This window comes from Lepus europaeus, chromosome 19 (genome assembly GCF_033115175.1).
Source record: "Lepus europaeus isolate LE1 chromosome 19, mLepTim1.pri, whole genome shotgun sequence".
Lineage (NCBI taxonomy): Eukaryota > Metazoa > Chordata > Mammalia > Lagomorpha > Leporidae > Lepus > Lepus europaeus.
In genome coordinates this window covers 11,438,121-11,451,775 of record NC_084845.1, presented here as the reverse complement: position 1 = coordinate 11,451,775, position 13,655 = coordinate 11,438,121, and the positions used below count along the sequence as shown (strand labels likewise).

The following is a 13,655-nucleotide window of genomic DNA, read 5'->3' as shown; positions in this document are numbered from 1 at the left end:
GAATAAACAGATGCTCACGTGCACTCTACACCCCCTCCATCTCCCCCTGCAGGTCCCTGCCAATATCCAGGAGGGGAGGGGGCAGAGTGACGGGCAGTGAGCTGCCACTGGGCTGCCTGGGCAGGAAGTGTGGGTCCTCTGGCTCCCAAGTTCACACTGTGGTAATGATGAGAGGAGAGGCGGGGACTGGGTGAGGTTGCATTACTGGGTGGGGATCCAGGCTCAGGATAAAAGGCCCAGCAGGAGGAGGCTGCAGCAGGCGGACAGCTGACGGCCAGGACCATGGAGGTCAGCGTGCTCCTCTTCCTGGCTTTCCTCGCGGGCCTCCTGCTGCTTCTGCTCAGGGGCCACCCCAAGGCCCACGGCCGCCTCCCCCCGGGACCCCACCCTCTGCCCGTCCTGGGGAACCTCCTGCAGATGGACAGGAAGGGCCTGCTCCGCTCCTTCCTGCGGGTGAGACACAGATGGACGGGTCGGTCCTGGGTGAGCCGCTCCCTGCTTGGGTGCCTGGGGCTCACGTGCCAGAGAGAGCCGGGCCTCCTTCCAGGCTCCTAGAGGGAGTGGGGGCGCTGGCTAGCTGGGGCGTCTGCCATCAAGAGAGAGCAAAGACCAGCCAAGCCAATGCCAGGACCAAGGGGACAAGGGAGGGAGAGCAGGCAGGGAGCCTGGCGGGGCACGCTTGTCAATACAAGCCTATGGGCAGGTGCTGTGCTGCAGCAGGCTATGCTGCCGCCTGGGGCGTCGGCACCCACGTCCTCTGCTTCTCTGTTCCATCAGCTTCCTGCTAATGCATCAGGGGCAGCAGACGATGGCGCCGGTGCTGGGGCCCTGCCTCCCACATGGGAGTCCCAGATGGGGTGTGGGCTCCTGACTTCCGCCGGGACCAGACCTGGTGTTGGGGCATTTGGGGAGTGACCTAGCAGATGTAGGATCTCTCTGCGGCTCCGGCCGTTGTGGCAATTTGGGGAGTGAACCAACGGAAGGAAGACCTTTCTCTCTGTCTCTCCCTCTCACTGTCTGTAACTCTGCCTGTCAAATAAATAAATAAATATAACTTTAAAAAAAGATTAAACTTCAGAAGCAGAATGCACTGTAGCATCAATCACATTCCTGAATCTTGTCATCTTATTGATTTGAAAGGCAGAGTTGCAGTTCAGGCCTAAGCCAGGACTCTAGAACTCCATCTGGGTCTCCCACATGAGTGCAGGGGCCCACGCACTTAGGCCACCTTCTGAGCTTTCCCAAGTGCATTAGCAGGGAGCTGGATTGCAAGTGGAGCAGTAGGGACTTGAACTGGTGTCCACATGGGATGGCAGCACTGCAGACAGCGGCTTTACCTGATATGCAACAGTGCCAGCCCTTCAAAATTCATATATTTATTTGAGAGGCATAATTAGAGAGAGACAGACAGAGAGAGACAGAGATCTTCCATCTACTGGTTCACTCCCCAAAGCGCTACAATAGCTGGGGCTGGGCCAGACATTAGCCAGGAGCCAGGAACTCCGTCTGGGTCTCTCCTGTGAGTGGCAGGGTCCTGAGCACTTGGGCCATCCTCTGCTGCTTTCCCAGATGCATCAGAAGGGACCTGGATGGGAAGTGGAGCAGCTGAGACTCGAACCAGTGATGCTACCGATGCTGGCATGGCAGGGGGGTGGCTTAGCCCCTGGGTCACAAGGCCGGCGCCTGATCCCCCTCTGTAAGGGCATTTTTGCCAGCGGCAGCTCAGTGGGGACGACTGTGCCTCCGCGGACAGAACCTGCTGTCTCACTGCTCCTTTTCTCTGCCAGGGCTGGCCATCAACCCACACAGTCCCCGTCACCGTGAGAGCCACATCCGCCTTAAGATGCGTGTGCATTTGTAGGGGTCTTGGCGGCTGTCTCCTGGCTCACCGGACGCCAGGACCCGTCAGCACCACCAATGAAGGGGTTTCAGTTTCGGGTGGGGATGGGCTGGCACTGGTCTCTGGAGACCCTTTCTGCATGGAGCAGTCTAAGCCTCGGGGTGTCCAATATATTTCATGCAAACAGCACGGGATGTCCACTAGTGTTTGACAAATACGCTTCTTATTTGTTGGAGAGGGCAAGTTAACATCGTGTCACCAGAGCACGGGGATGTTGCGTCACCTTTGTCCCTGCTGTGACAATGGCCCGGAGAGAACCCACAGAGGTCACCAGGGCTTGGACAGCACGGGGTGTGGCCAGGGCGATGGCTGCTGCCAGCGGCATTCGGTCAGCCCCTGGTCCCACCATCTGCAGGGCACAGGGGCGCATTCAGGGACAGGAGGCCCAACAGCCCCTGCCCCTCGGGAGCTGACAGGCGACTGCAGAGGCAGACGAAAGACACAGAATCCACGCGGTGACAGTGAGCGCTCCGCTGGGTGGCAGGCGACACACATGAAGACCCGGGCATTTTAGCTCACTCAAGGGTGGATCAGAGAGGGGGAGGAGAAGAGGAAGGCGTCCCTGGCAGGTACTGGGAGAAAACTAGGAATGAGCCGTTCAGTTCTAGTCCCGGCTGCTCCTCTTCTGATCCAGCTCTCTGCTGTGGCCTGGGAAAGCAGTAGAAGATGGCCCAAGTGTTTGGGTCCCTGCACCCCACGTGGGAGACCTGGAAGAAACTCCTGGTTCCTGCCTTCGGATTGGTGCGACTTCAGCAATTCGGCCATCTGGGGAGAGAACCAGTAGTTGGAAGACCTCTCTCTGTCTGTCTGTCTGTCTGTCTCTGCCTCAGCCTCTTTGTAACTCTGCCTTTCAAATAAACAAATGCAAATGTTAAGATTGATTAGAAAGGCCAGCATTGTGGTACAGTGGGTTAAGCTGCTGCCTGTGATGCTAGCATCCCATGTGAGCACTGGTTCAAGTCCCAGCTGCTCCACTTCTGATCCAGTTCCCTGCTAATGCACTTGGGAAAGCAGCAGAAGCTGGCCCAAGTGTTTGCGATACCGCCACTGCAGGCAGTGGGTCTACCCACTATGCCACAGCGCCAGCACCAACATTTGCTTTTGATAACTCAGCCTCGGGGTTGCTGTGGTAGGGGCACCACGGGCAATTCTAGGGAGGACTCAGGAGAGGACGGGGGCTGCTGGGGGGATGCGAGGCCTAGTTGGAGACGACCTCGGTGGAGCTGATCCCAGTGGGAACAGACGCGCTCGTGTGGTTGCCAAAGGCCATTCTGCCCAGAGCCCAGCTGGACCTGCAAACTCGGGCGAAGGTCACCCTTGTTAAGCAGTGGCGAAGGATCTGGGGGAATCGTGTTCCGGGACTTTTGTGGGTGATGGAATTCAGGAGCCAAGAACCGGGCGCATCATCCGAGCAGCAAAGGGTTCGAGGTTCTGCTTGGCTCCTTTAAAAAAGAAAAAGAGAGAGAGGGAAGGGAGTGAGTGGAACTGGGCTCTGTAATGAAGAGGGAGGCAGAGCAGGAGGTTGGGGACGCTCTGGGTCCTGCTGAGGACCGGGAACGGAGAGAGCGGCCGAGAGGCTGTTGGCTGAGAGTAGAATGCAGATGGAGGGAAGCCAGCTGCTCTCCCCAGGACGGCAGGGCCGGGACTGAAGGCAGCTCACGGGTCGCTGAGGCCGTGAGGCCTCGTGGGCAAGGTTTCCAGAGGGCTCCCTGCGGGACCTCCTCGCTGGCCTCCGCGGGGCTCTGCCACGTGAATTCTGCCCCACAGCCTCTCACTGCCCCAGCGACGGCCCAGGTAGGCCCAGGTCAGCTCAGCCCAGACAGTGCAAGCCCCAGACCTAGGGGTACCGAGCGACGCTGGTTCGGCAGGCAGGCAGAGCGCACCAGCAGCTGGAGCCATGGGGGCTGGGATCTCACGGGAAACTCAGACAGCCTGGGGTCCCAGCACAGAGGCTCGGGAGGGTGCAACCACCATAGAGAGGGCCCCTCTAGGGCAATGCCTCCGGGAGCCATGGGAGTGAGGGGGCTGCTGAGACCCCTGGACTGGGAGACCACAGGTGTGAGACGCCAGCCCACGGGAGCACAGCGGGGCACAGCCGGGAGAGCCAGAGCAGAGCAGAGCAGGTGTGTGGGGCTCGAGGTCCTACCCCCTGCTCCTGTGTGCCCAGGGAGGGGCCCTGGAGTCAGGGAGGTGCTCTCTAGCTACAGGCCTGTGGTTCTCCCGGGTGGGTCTGGACTCACTGGTTCCCTCCCATTGGGAGTGGGAGCTGCCACCCTCTGCCGGCCCTAGGGGGGCCTGTGAAGCGGTGCACAGGTCACGAGGGCCCCTCCCCCACAGACGGACCATGGCCTTTACTGCTGTGGGTTTGGTGGGCTCCTCTCGCACCTGTGTGTGTGCTCGCGCCCTCATCCCACGGCTGCGGGCTGCCTCAGCAGCAGGGCCCTCTCCGGATGTGGGGCCGTGGACTCTGGACTCCGAGAGCTGTAAGAAATCAGTCTGTTCCCGAGAAGTCAGCCAGGCTCAGGACTGGGCCACAGCAGGGCCACATGGGCCGTGACCGGTGGTGAGATGCAGGAGGCGCCTGGCCCTGGTGCACAGCCGGTAGGAGGGACGGCCGGGACCCAGCAAGAAGAGGTCGCTTTTGTCCCAAAGTCCCCTAGTTGAAGCCACTCAACTTGGGCATGGATTTATTGAAGCCGGCGGGAACCAAAGGGGAGCTGGGGGAGAAGCAGTCAGAGATGGGGCCAACCATGGCAGCCCCGCGGAGCCTAGAGGGCATGACGCGGGCTGGGAGCTTCTCGTTGACTGGGATCACTCAGGCATGGTCGAGCAGCCAGGCGCTGTAGGGGGTACAGGAAGGGAGGCAGGGAGATGAGCGAGGGGCCTTTCCAGAGACCAGAGCAGGACATGGCACACAGAACAGGCCAGATCCCAGCGAGTTGTCGTTGGCAGTGAATGAGTGAATGAGCGCATCCAGGTGATCGCTGTGGTGAGCCCTGGAACACCGGCTGTTCGAAATTCGCAGCCTTCTGTACTGCTCAGGGCACCAACCAGGGGGGCAGAGCCTCTGGCTGCGGGGTCGGGGCAAGGGCAACGGGGAGGAGGGGGTCAGGGAGGCGGCTGTGACCACTCTGTAGGCGACTGTCTCAGGTTCAGCAACTGACTGCCGCCGGCCCTGGGCGGGGTGTATTGGCAGTTCCGAGAGAAATACGGGGACGTGTTCACGGTGTACCTGGGATCCAGACCCGTGGTCGTCCTGTGTGGGACGGATGCCATCCGCGAGGCCCTCGTGGACCAAGCTGAGGCCTTTTCTGGCAGGGGGAAGATCGCCGTGGTGGATCCGATCTTCCAGGATTACGGTGAGAGCGGGTGCTGGGAGGGGTGGAGCTCAGGAAAAGTGGGCCTTGTGTGGGGGGCGATGGCTGGGGAGGCACCGAGTCTCCTTCCACCCCCCCCCCCCCAGGAGTGATCTTTTCCAACGGGGAGCGCTGGCGGGCACTTCGGAGATTCTCCCTGGCCACCATGCGGGACTTCGGCATGGGGAAGCGGAGCATGGAGGAGCGCATTCAGGAGGAGGCCCGGTGTCTGGTGGAGGAGCTGCGGAAATCCAAGGGTGAGGCCGCGAGCCAAGGGGATGGGGCAGCGCCCGGCAACCGGAAACCCGAGAGAGGGGCAGACAGGGACCGGGAGGGATGCGAGGTGTGGTGTCCCAGGACAACGGGGCGTCCCGGGCTTGGTGCTTAACTCGCAGCCTCGGAAAACCAGCTCCTGGCCACACCGGGACTCATGTTAAAGAAATCAGAGAGGGGGCAGGGAAAGCGCCAGGTGTTCTGCAAACTGCGAGCCCTGTTCCCCTCCCTGGTGAAGCTGGCTGAGCTGAGAGCCAAGGACCAGGTCGGGTGCTGTGCGCTCGGCTGCCAGAGGGGGCGCTAGAGGAACTCTCGTGGGGATTTCTGGAGTCTCCATAAGGGGACTTGGGAGTGACAGTGTTAGCGCCTCCATCTCGTGGGTGTGGTCTTTGCCCTCTTACTTACCTGAGTTTCTCAAGAGTTACTCAGAGGCTGGGAAGGATGAAGAGAGAAAGAGAGAGAGACAGAGACAGAGAGCGAGAGAGCAAGAGAGAGAGAGATGCAGAGCCAAATGCCTGCAATGGCCAGGATGAGGCAAAGCGGAAGCCAGGAACTGGGGTCTCAAGCTGGGCAGGACCCCATCACTGCTGCCTTCCGGGGTCTGCACTGGTAGGGGCTGCAGTCAGGAGCTGGGCTGGGCATGGACCCCAGGTGGGATGCACTACACATGCGCTGTGCAGCTGGGGTCTCCTCAGCCTCTCAGTTTGCCCACTTGGGAACCGGGGTGATCACAGGCTGTGCCTTCCTCCGCTGCTGTGGGGAGAATGAGACAGAACAGCAGGGGAAGGCCTAAGAGAGGACCCGACATGCTATGTGCACGGGAGCCTGCCAGCTACTGCCGTTCCAGCCGATCATGACTGAGTGCTGGGGCGGTCACACAGCCGCACATTCCCCAAGCCCGTGATGCTGCGTCTCACCTTCTGCTGCTGCCTCCTCCTAGGAGCCCTCCTGGACAACACCTTACTGTTCCACTCGGTCAACTCGAACATCATCTGCTCCATTGTCTTTGGAAAACGCTTTGACTACAAGGACCCCGTGTTCCTGCGGCTGCTGGAGCTGTTCTTCCAGTCCTTCTCCCTCATCAGCTCCTTCTCCAGCCAGGTCTGTCTGGGTGGGGTGGGGTGAGGTGGAGCAGGCAAGAGGAGGAGGAATTGAGGTAGAGGAAGATCTGCTCTGAGTGTGGGGGGACTTGGAGCAGGCGAAATGGAGGAGCCAGAGGAGGAGGAGCAGGAGGAAACACAGCCAGGACAGAGACACAGGACAGCAGCAAATGTGGGAGGAAGACAGCGAGAAGCACAGAAGAAAGGAGAAGAGAGGTATGGGGAGGGGCAGCTCGCCACAGAGGGCCACAGAGCTGAGAGGGAGGAGCAGAGGAGAGCAGTGGCTGCCAGAGACACAAAGCAGGTGAAGAGGGGTGGGGAGGTTCCCCGAGGAGGCACTGGTGCCCAGGAGCCCTATCCTCCCGGCTCCGCCCCAGTGACCCCACCGCACTGTCTTCTTCCCTACAGGTGTTCGAGCTCTTCTCGGGCTTCCTAAAGCACTTTCCCGGCACGCACAGGCAGATCTACAGAAACCTGCAGGAGATCAACGCTTTCATCGGCCAGAGCGTAGAGAAGCACCGCGAAACCCTGGACCCCAGCAACCCCAGGGACTTCATCGACGTCTACCTGCTCCGCATGGACAAAGTGGGGCCCGGGAGGGGGGAGGGGCGTGGGGGAGGGGAAGACAGGCAGAGGGAAGGAAGAGGCTGGGAAAGGGAGGAGAAAGATGGAGAGGGAGAGAGAGGGAGGAGAAAGAGAGAGAGGGAGAAAGAGAGAGGGAGACAGAGAGAGACAGAGACGGAGACTGAGGCAAGTGGCAAAAACAAAACAGCAGGGGCAGAAACCCACAGAGCCAGGGTGACCAGGGAAACAGCAAGAAAGGTGGAGAAGCAGAGGGGCGGGAAGAGAGGCTGGCACTGGGGCACACTGGGCTGAGCTGCTGCACACGACGCTGGCGTCCCACACGAGCGACGGTTCAAGTCCCGGCTGCACTTCTCATCCAGCTCCCTGCTGATGCGCCTGGGAAGACAGAATGAGATGGCCCAAGTGCTTGGGGATGGAGCTCCAGGCTCCTGGCTTCAGCCGGCCCAGCCCCAGCTGTTGCAGCCATTGGGGGAGTGAAAAAGCAGATAGAAGACCTCTCTCTGTCACTGTAACTCTGCCTTTCAAATAACTAAATCTTATTAAAAGAGAGAGAAGCACAGGAGTGGACAGGTGGAGGACAGGGAATAGCGGTGGACCAGACCAATAGGGAGACCAACAAACAGATGGAGAGAGACAGGGGGCTGGGCTCCAGCCTTGCTGACCGTCCCCTCCCCACCCCGGACGCAGGACAAGTCCGACCCCAGCAGCGAGTTCCACCACCAGAACCTCATCATCACCGTGCTCTCACTGCTCTTCGCCGGCACCGAGACCATCGGCAACATCCTCCGCTACGGCTTCCTGCTCATGCTCAAGTACCCACACGTCACAGGTGGGCGGTGGACGGGCTCCTGTGTGGGGGAGCCGGCAGGCTCGGGGATGGCCCCTCCGAGCCAGTCCTGCGGGTGGGTGAGGGAAGAGCCTGTGGATCCGAGCTGGACCCACTGGGCCCTCACCCGTCAGTCCCCCTGCACACTCCCGGCTCCGCTCCTCGGAGTCATCCAGGGACACAGGTGTGTGTTCAGGGAGGGGCGCGCTGACCATCTGGGCGGTGACAGCGGGCGGACTTGACTCAGCAGCGCCCTCGTGTGTTCACCCTTGTCTGCAGCGGGCTTCCTCCCCTGGCCCTTCCCCAGCTGCCTCCCAGTCCTCACCACCCACGCAGCCCTCACTTTCCAGGACAATAATCCCCCCGTTGTGTCACCCCGGAGTACTCACCATCACCCCCCCATTCCTTCCTTCACATACTAGTGCTCGCAAATGTGTTCATTCTTCATTCTTCCATATTCCAGCCATCCATCCATTCACGTCACGGGTTCACTGGGCTCCTTGCCTATGTTCCAATGGGCTGTTCATGAACCGGTCCATCTAGATAATTGATAAGCGAACACACCCATACACTCTCTGGCCCGTCATTCATCATCAGTCTATGAACTGATCTGTCCACTGATAGGTTAATTTACATATTCCCATTATTTATCTTGTTGTCCATGGATTAATCTATTGATCTATTCCTTTGTTACACCCCTGAAAGTCTGGCATAGTCCCTCACTACCTACACACACATTAATACTAGTTCATTTTCTCCTCACCTTAGAGGGGAGTTTGGACAGGAGTTTTAGTCTGAAATTCCTGAGGAACTGTGGGGTGTGTGTATGTGTGTGTGCGTAGCTCTGTTGTACCTGTGTGTGTGAACTGTGTGTGCATTTGAATGTGTCACCTGTGCATGTGTGTGTGCACGTGTGTGCATCTCTGTGGACCTAGACACTTCTGTGTGCTCCTGTGCGTGTGACCATGATTGTACGTTAGTCTGTGCGTCACTGTGTCTGTGTGTGTGTGCACCTGCGTGTGAACTTGTGTGTGCACCTGTGCACGTGGGAGAGAACCCACATCACTCATCAGATTTCCAGGCTGAGAATTCTTGTTCCTCCCTCCTCCCTTTACCCTGGGCTGGGGACTCTGAGGGGCACCAGTGGCCTCACCTTTGACGCAGGTGTCTTCTGGCGCCCTGGAAAGCAGGGTCTCTGCTGAGATGCCTCCTGCTTGGGCTTCCCTGGCCCCGCTTTTCCTTGCAGAGAGAGTCCAGAAGGAGATCGAGCAGGTGATCGGCTACCACCGCCCTCCAACCCTCGATGACCGAGCCAAAATGCCCTACACGGACGCGGTCATCCACGAGATCCAGCGGCTCGGGGACATCCTCCCCTTCGGGGTGCCCCACATGGTCACAAAAGACACGCAGTTCCGAGGCTACGTCATTCCCAAGGTGAGGCCAGCGGTGCCCGTCTCTTCCTGCGGGCGTTCTCAGTCTTCCTATCTCCAAAACGCAGCCTCTCGTTGGTCCTATTGTGGTTTTTGTTTTTTTTTGGGGGGGGGGTTCATCCATGGGGCCAGGGACCGGCCCCCTCTCTAACCTTCGGACCTCCCTCAGAACACGGAAGTGTACCCCGTCTTGAGCTCGGTTCTCCACGACCCGCGCTACTTTGAAACGCCGAACACCTTCAACCCCGGCCACTTTCTGGATGCCAACGGGGCACTGAAGAGGAATGAAGGTTTTATGCCCTTCTCCCTGGGTAAGCTCTGCCTGTGGCCCCGCCCCCAGACCCCAGACCCCAGACCCCAGATCCAGGGCCCAGCCGCTGCTGGTTATGTTCCCTGCGTGATCCCAGCTGCCTGGAGGAGCCCAGCCCACTTGTCCTCCCTTTTCTTTTAAAAATATTATTCTTAAAGATGTATTCATTTATTTGAGAGAATAAGAGAGGGAGAGACAGAGAGATAGAGATAGAAAGAGAAAGAGAGAGAGAGAGAGAAAGAGAGAGAGATCTTTCGCCCTCTGGTTCAGTCCCCAAGTGGCCAAAGCTGTGCCAGACCAATGCATGGAGCTTCTTCCAGGTCTCCTACACGGGTGCAGGGGTCCAGGCACTTGGGCCGTCCTCCACTGCTTTCCCAGTCGCATCAGCAGGGAGCTGGATCAGAAGTGGAGCATCTGGGACTGGAACCAGCACCCATATGGGATGCCGGTGCTGAGATAGCGGCTTTACCTGCCACACCACAGCACTGGCCCTAAAATTATTTGAATTGTAGATCTTTGGGGACACCCTGTGGTAATCCGATACATGTAGTCAACTCAGGTTGGTTAGCATCGTCAGCTCCTTAAACATGTTTTACAAACCATTCTGTCGGCACAACAACCCCTCTGGGGGCTGGAGAGGCGAGATTAGGTCCCCAAGGCAAACTCTGGGCAAGGAGGACCTGGGGCGAGTCCTTTACCTCACCACACCGAGTGAGATGGCTTTCTTCAAAGAGAAAGTCTGCAGAGCCTACTCGGAACTCACTGCCCTACGGGGACCCAAGAACAGCTCGCAGCAGGCGCCTTAGACACAGCCCGGCAGTGCTTGGGCGATGCCCAGCGGATGGCCAGTTCTGGTCAGCCGGGTAGAGAAGGTGTGAGAGGTGGCATGGAGGTCAGTTCCTCCCTTCACAGTCCTATCCCAGGTCCAGAGAGAGGCGGGGTGGGGGCGGAGAGGAGTAGGGACAGGGGTGGAGAGGAGTATGGACAGAGAGGGACAGAGACGAGGAAAGAGAGATGGGGCCGATGGCTGAGAGTGAGCGGTGAACGGGACACAGAGGCAGGCAGAGAGGAGGGGCTAAGGAGGAAGGAGGAAGAAGAGGGAGAGGTAGAAAAAGGGAGTGATAGGAGTAGAGAGGGATGGCAGCACTGTGGCTCACTAGGCTAATCCTCCTCCTGCAGCTCCAGTATCCCAGGTTCTAGTCCCTGTCGGGGCGCCAGATTCTGTCCTGGTTGCCCCTCTTCCTGGCCAGCTCTCTGCTGTGGGCAGGGAAGGCAGCAGAGGATGCCCCAAGTGCTTGGGCCCTACACCCCATTGGAGACCAGGAGAAGCACCTTGCTCCTCACTTCGCATCAGTGTGGTGCGCCGGCTGCAGCACACGAGCCGCAGCGACCATTAGTGGGTGAACCAAAAGCAAAGGAAGACCTTTCTCTCTGTCTCTCTCTCTCACTGTCCACTCTGCCTGTCAAAAAAAAGAAAGAAAGAAAATGAAAGAGAGAGAAAGAGAGAGAGAGAGATAAAGAGAATCAGATCCATATCCAAACAGAGAAAGAAAGGAACGAAAAGACAGGCATAGACAAATCACAGACTCCCACAGGCAGACAGACTGAACCCCACAGGCGTGAGAGTCAGAGTCTCCAAATGGTGTACCAACGGCAGCTGCTGGCCGAGGGGGGCGTCTGGTGGGGGATGACACACTCGGGCTGGCCTGCAAAATCTGGGCCGCAGAACCTGTTCCGGAAGGAGAAGCAGGCCAGAGACTGCCCTAAGCACTGGTGGCTCCTGTCTGCTGCTCTCTGGCTGGGCCGGAAGGACTCTGTCCCTTGCCCTGTCACCTGCCCCCACCCGGGCACAATCTTCCAGCTGCTTGAGAGGGTGGAGGGGATGCAGGGAGACCCACACGTGCTGCCCTTTGGGAGACCCAAAAGTGAGGGGTGAGGCTCTGTGTCTCTGCCCAAAGACCCAGGCGCTCGCCCAGCCTGGGGTCTACAACCTCCTGGGTGTCCCGCACACCCAGGACCCTCCTCACTGTGGCAAGCCTGTTCACAATTTCACACAATCTGGGGGCTGTATTTTTTTGAGCTCCTGAAGGCCGTGGTCTTGGGCTGAGAGCTGAAGACAAGGCAGACACGTGGTGCCAGAGACACCCGCCCAGCCCCCACGCTCCCAGGGACAGACACACCTGCAGGATTTTCCACATGAGCTGGGTGCTTTGTCAAGGGCTGTTACCTGTGGCAACTTCTTTTGAGTTTACAGTAGCCCTGTGAGAGAGGTACCATTCTCCACCATGAGAAATCCTGACTAGGGTACACACACACACACACACATCCAGCCGGAGGTGGCTCCTTCCACCCTGTAGGCTGCTGAACCATTTGGGAAGCCGACAAAAACTCCAGTCTCGGAGGTGAACGTGGCACCCGTCCGAAGGCTGGCCCCCAGTTTCAGGGGGTTTGGGAGCTCACCCTGAGTAGCAGGTTAAAGGTGGAGCCCATGCGGATCTGTGGCTATGGACACAGGTGAGTGATGTGGGCCGCTGTGTGTCCACAGGGAAGCGCATTTGTCTGGGCGAAGGCATCGCGCGGACCGAGCTGTTCCTCTTCTTCACCACCATCCTGCAGAACTTCTCCATCGCCAGCCCCGTGCCTCCCGAGGACATCGACCTCACTCCCCGGGAGAGTGGCGTGGGCAATGTGCCCCCAAGCTACCAGATGCGCTTCCTGGCCCGCTGAAGGGGCCACAGGAACCCCCCACCCCCGGTCGTTAGGTGTCCCCGCCTCTGTAGAGAATGGCCCCAGCTCCTCCCACATCTTCCTGCCTCTGAGACCTGGGGCCAGCCAGGACCCTCCCCTTGGTCTCCACGGCGTGGGGAGTCCTCTTTGTGGTCCCATCTCCTTCCACTGGGCTGCGGCTTTTCCAAAGACTCGGGGAACTGTTCTCTTTCCTCTCCTCCCTGCGTGCGGGACCAGCCCCAGCCGCTAGGGGCAAGGATTATACCCAGTGTGCAGTTGAGCGACAGAGGCCAGGCAAGGTGCCAGCAGTCTGAGGTCACTGTGCCCCGGAGTGGAGGAGAGAGAGCCACGATGTCGCCACAGCCCACTCTGTTCAGTCGCCCGGTTAGGTGAGATGCACCCACGCAGCCGCACGAGGCCGTCCATTTAAAGGGACGGATTTGTGCCTTTCGCTCCTCCACAAGGTCCTTACAACCAAGGATCTGGTTGCAAACTGTGCCATTGCCCCAGGGGAACCCCGAACCCAGCAGCTGTGGATGTCCCAGATAAACGCGGTACACCTCTGAGGGCGGCTGTGCCTGGTTCCTTGCACCTCACGCGGCGTCTTGAGGCCCAGGGACGCCCCTCTCCCCTTGGTGGCCTCACCCAACATCTTCCATTTGTGAGAGGCCCTGGGCTCCCTGAGATGGTCCCTGAGACTCAAGCAGACACACACACAGCCTGCCGTCCTCGGGCCGGGAGGTGACCCCTGATGTTTTACGTGTGACCTGTTTACCGTCAGGTCCCTGGGGAAGGCCTTCTGGTGAGACCCTGCCCCCTGCGTCAGCGCCCACTCTGCTGTGCTGTTCAGGGGCCCACTCCCCACAGCTGGGGCAGTGTGTGGCATGGACAGCTGTGAGAAGGACTGCTGAGGGGTGCATGGATGCATGGATGCAAGGCCAAATGAGCCACCTCCAAGACCACCCCAAGACGGGAGCCAGGCCTCCTCCATCAGACTGTGGTACCGTCTGCATATCTCGCTTTCTTCTGATACCAGAATAAATTCCTGGTCCTAAAGGACCCTGACGGCCCTAGTCTTACCTCTCATGCTGGGATGCCACCTTGTGACAGAACTGGCCGAGCGCCCTCTTGGGGCGGAGCCACATCAA

The 13,655-nt window shown here is 59.2% G+C and overlaps 1 protein-coding gene across 1 annotated transcript; it reads left to right on the top strand.

Annotated features, from left to right (window-relative positions):
- Positions 1 to 267: 267 nt before the first annotated feature.
- On the top strand, positions 268 to 13,073 carry LOC133747901 (cytochrome P450 2B4-like). Its single transcript, XM_062176354.1, has 9 exons — positions 268 to 453; positions 5,097 to 5,259; positions 5,364 to 5,513; positions 6,470 to 6,630; positions 7,038 to 7,214; positions 7,902 to 8,043; positions 9,287 to 9,474; positions 9,640 to 9,781; positions 12,326 to 13,073. Exons 1-9 carry the CDS (start codon positions 283 to 285, stop codon positions 12,505 to 12,507), a joined length of 1,476 nt encoding a protein of 491 aa, XP_062032338.1. The 5' UTR covers positions 268 to 282; the 3' UTR covers positions 12,508 to 13,073.
- Positions 13,074 to 13,655: the final 582 nt, after the last annotated feature.

Excerpts from the sequence above, each read along its gene's own strand:
- LOC133747901 (XM_062176354.1), top strand. The coding sequence starts at position 283 with ATGGAGGTCAGCGTGCTCCTCTTCCTGGCTTTCCTCGCGGGCCTCCTG. Across the intron at positions 6,631-7,037 it reads TCAGCTCCTTCTCCAGCCAG|GTGTTCGAGCTCTTCTCGGG; the intron begins GTCTGTCTGGGT and ends TCTTCCCTACAG. Across the intron at positions 9,782-12,325 it reads TTTTATGCCCTTCTCCCTGG|GGAAGCGCATTTGTCTGGGC; the intron begins GTAAGCTCTGCC and ends GTGTGTCCACAG.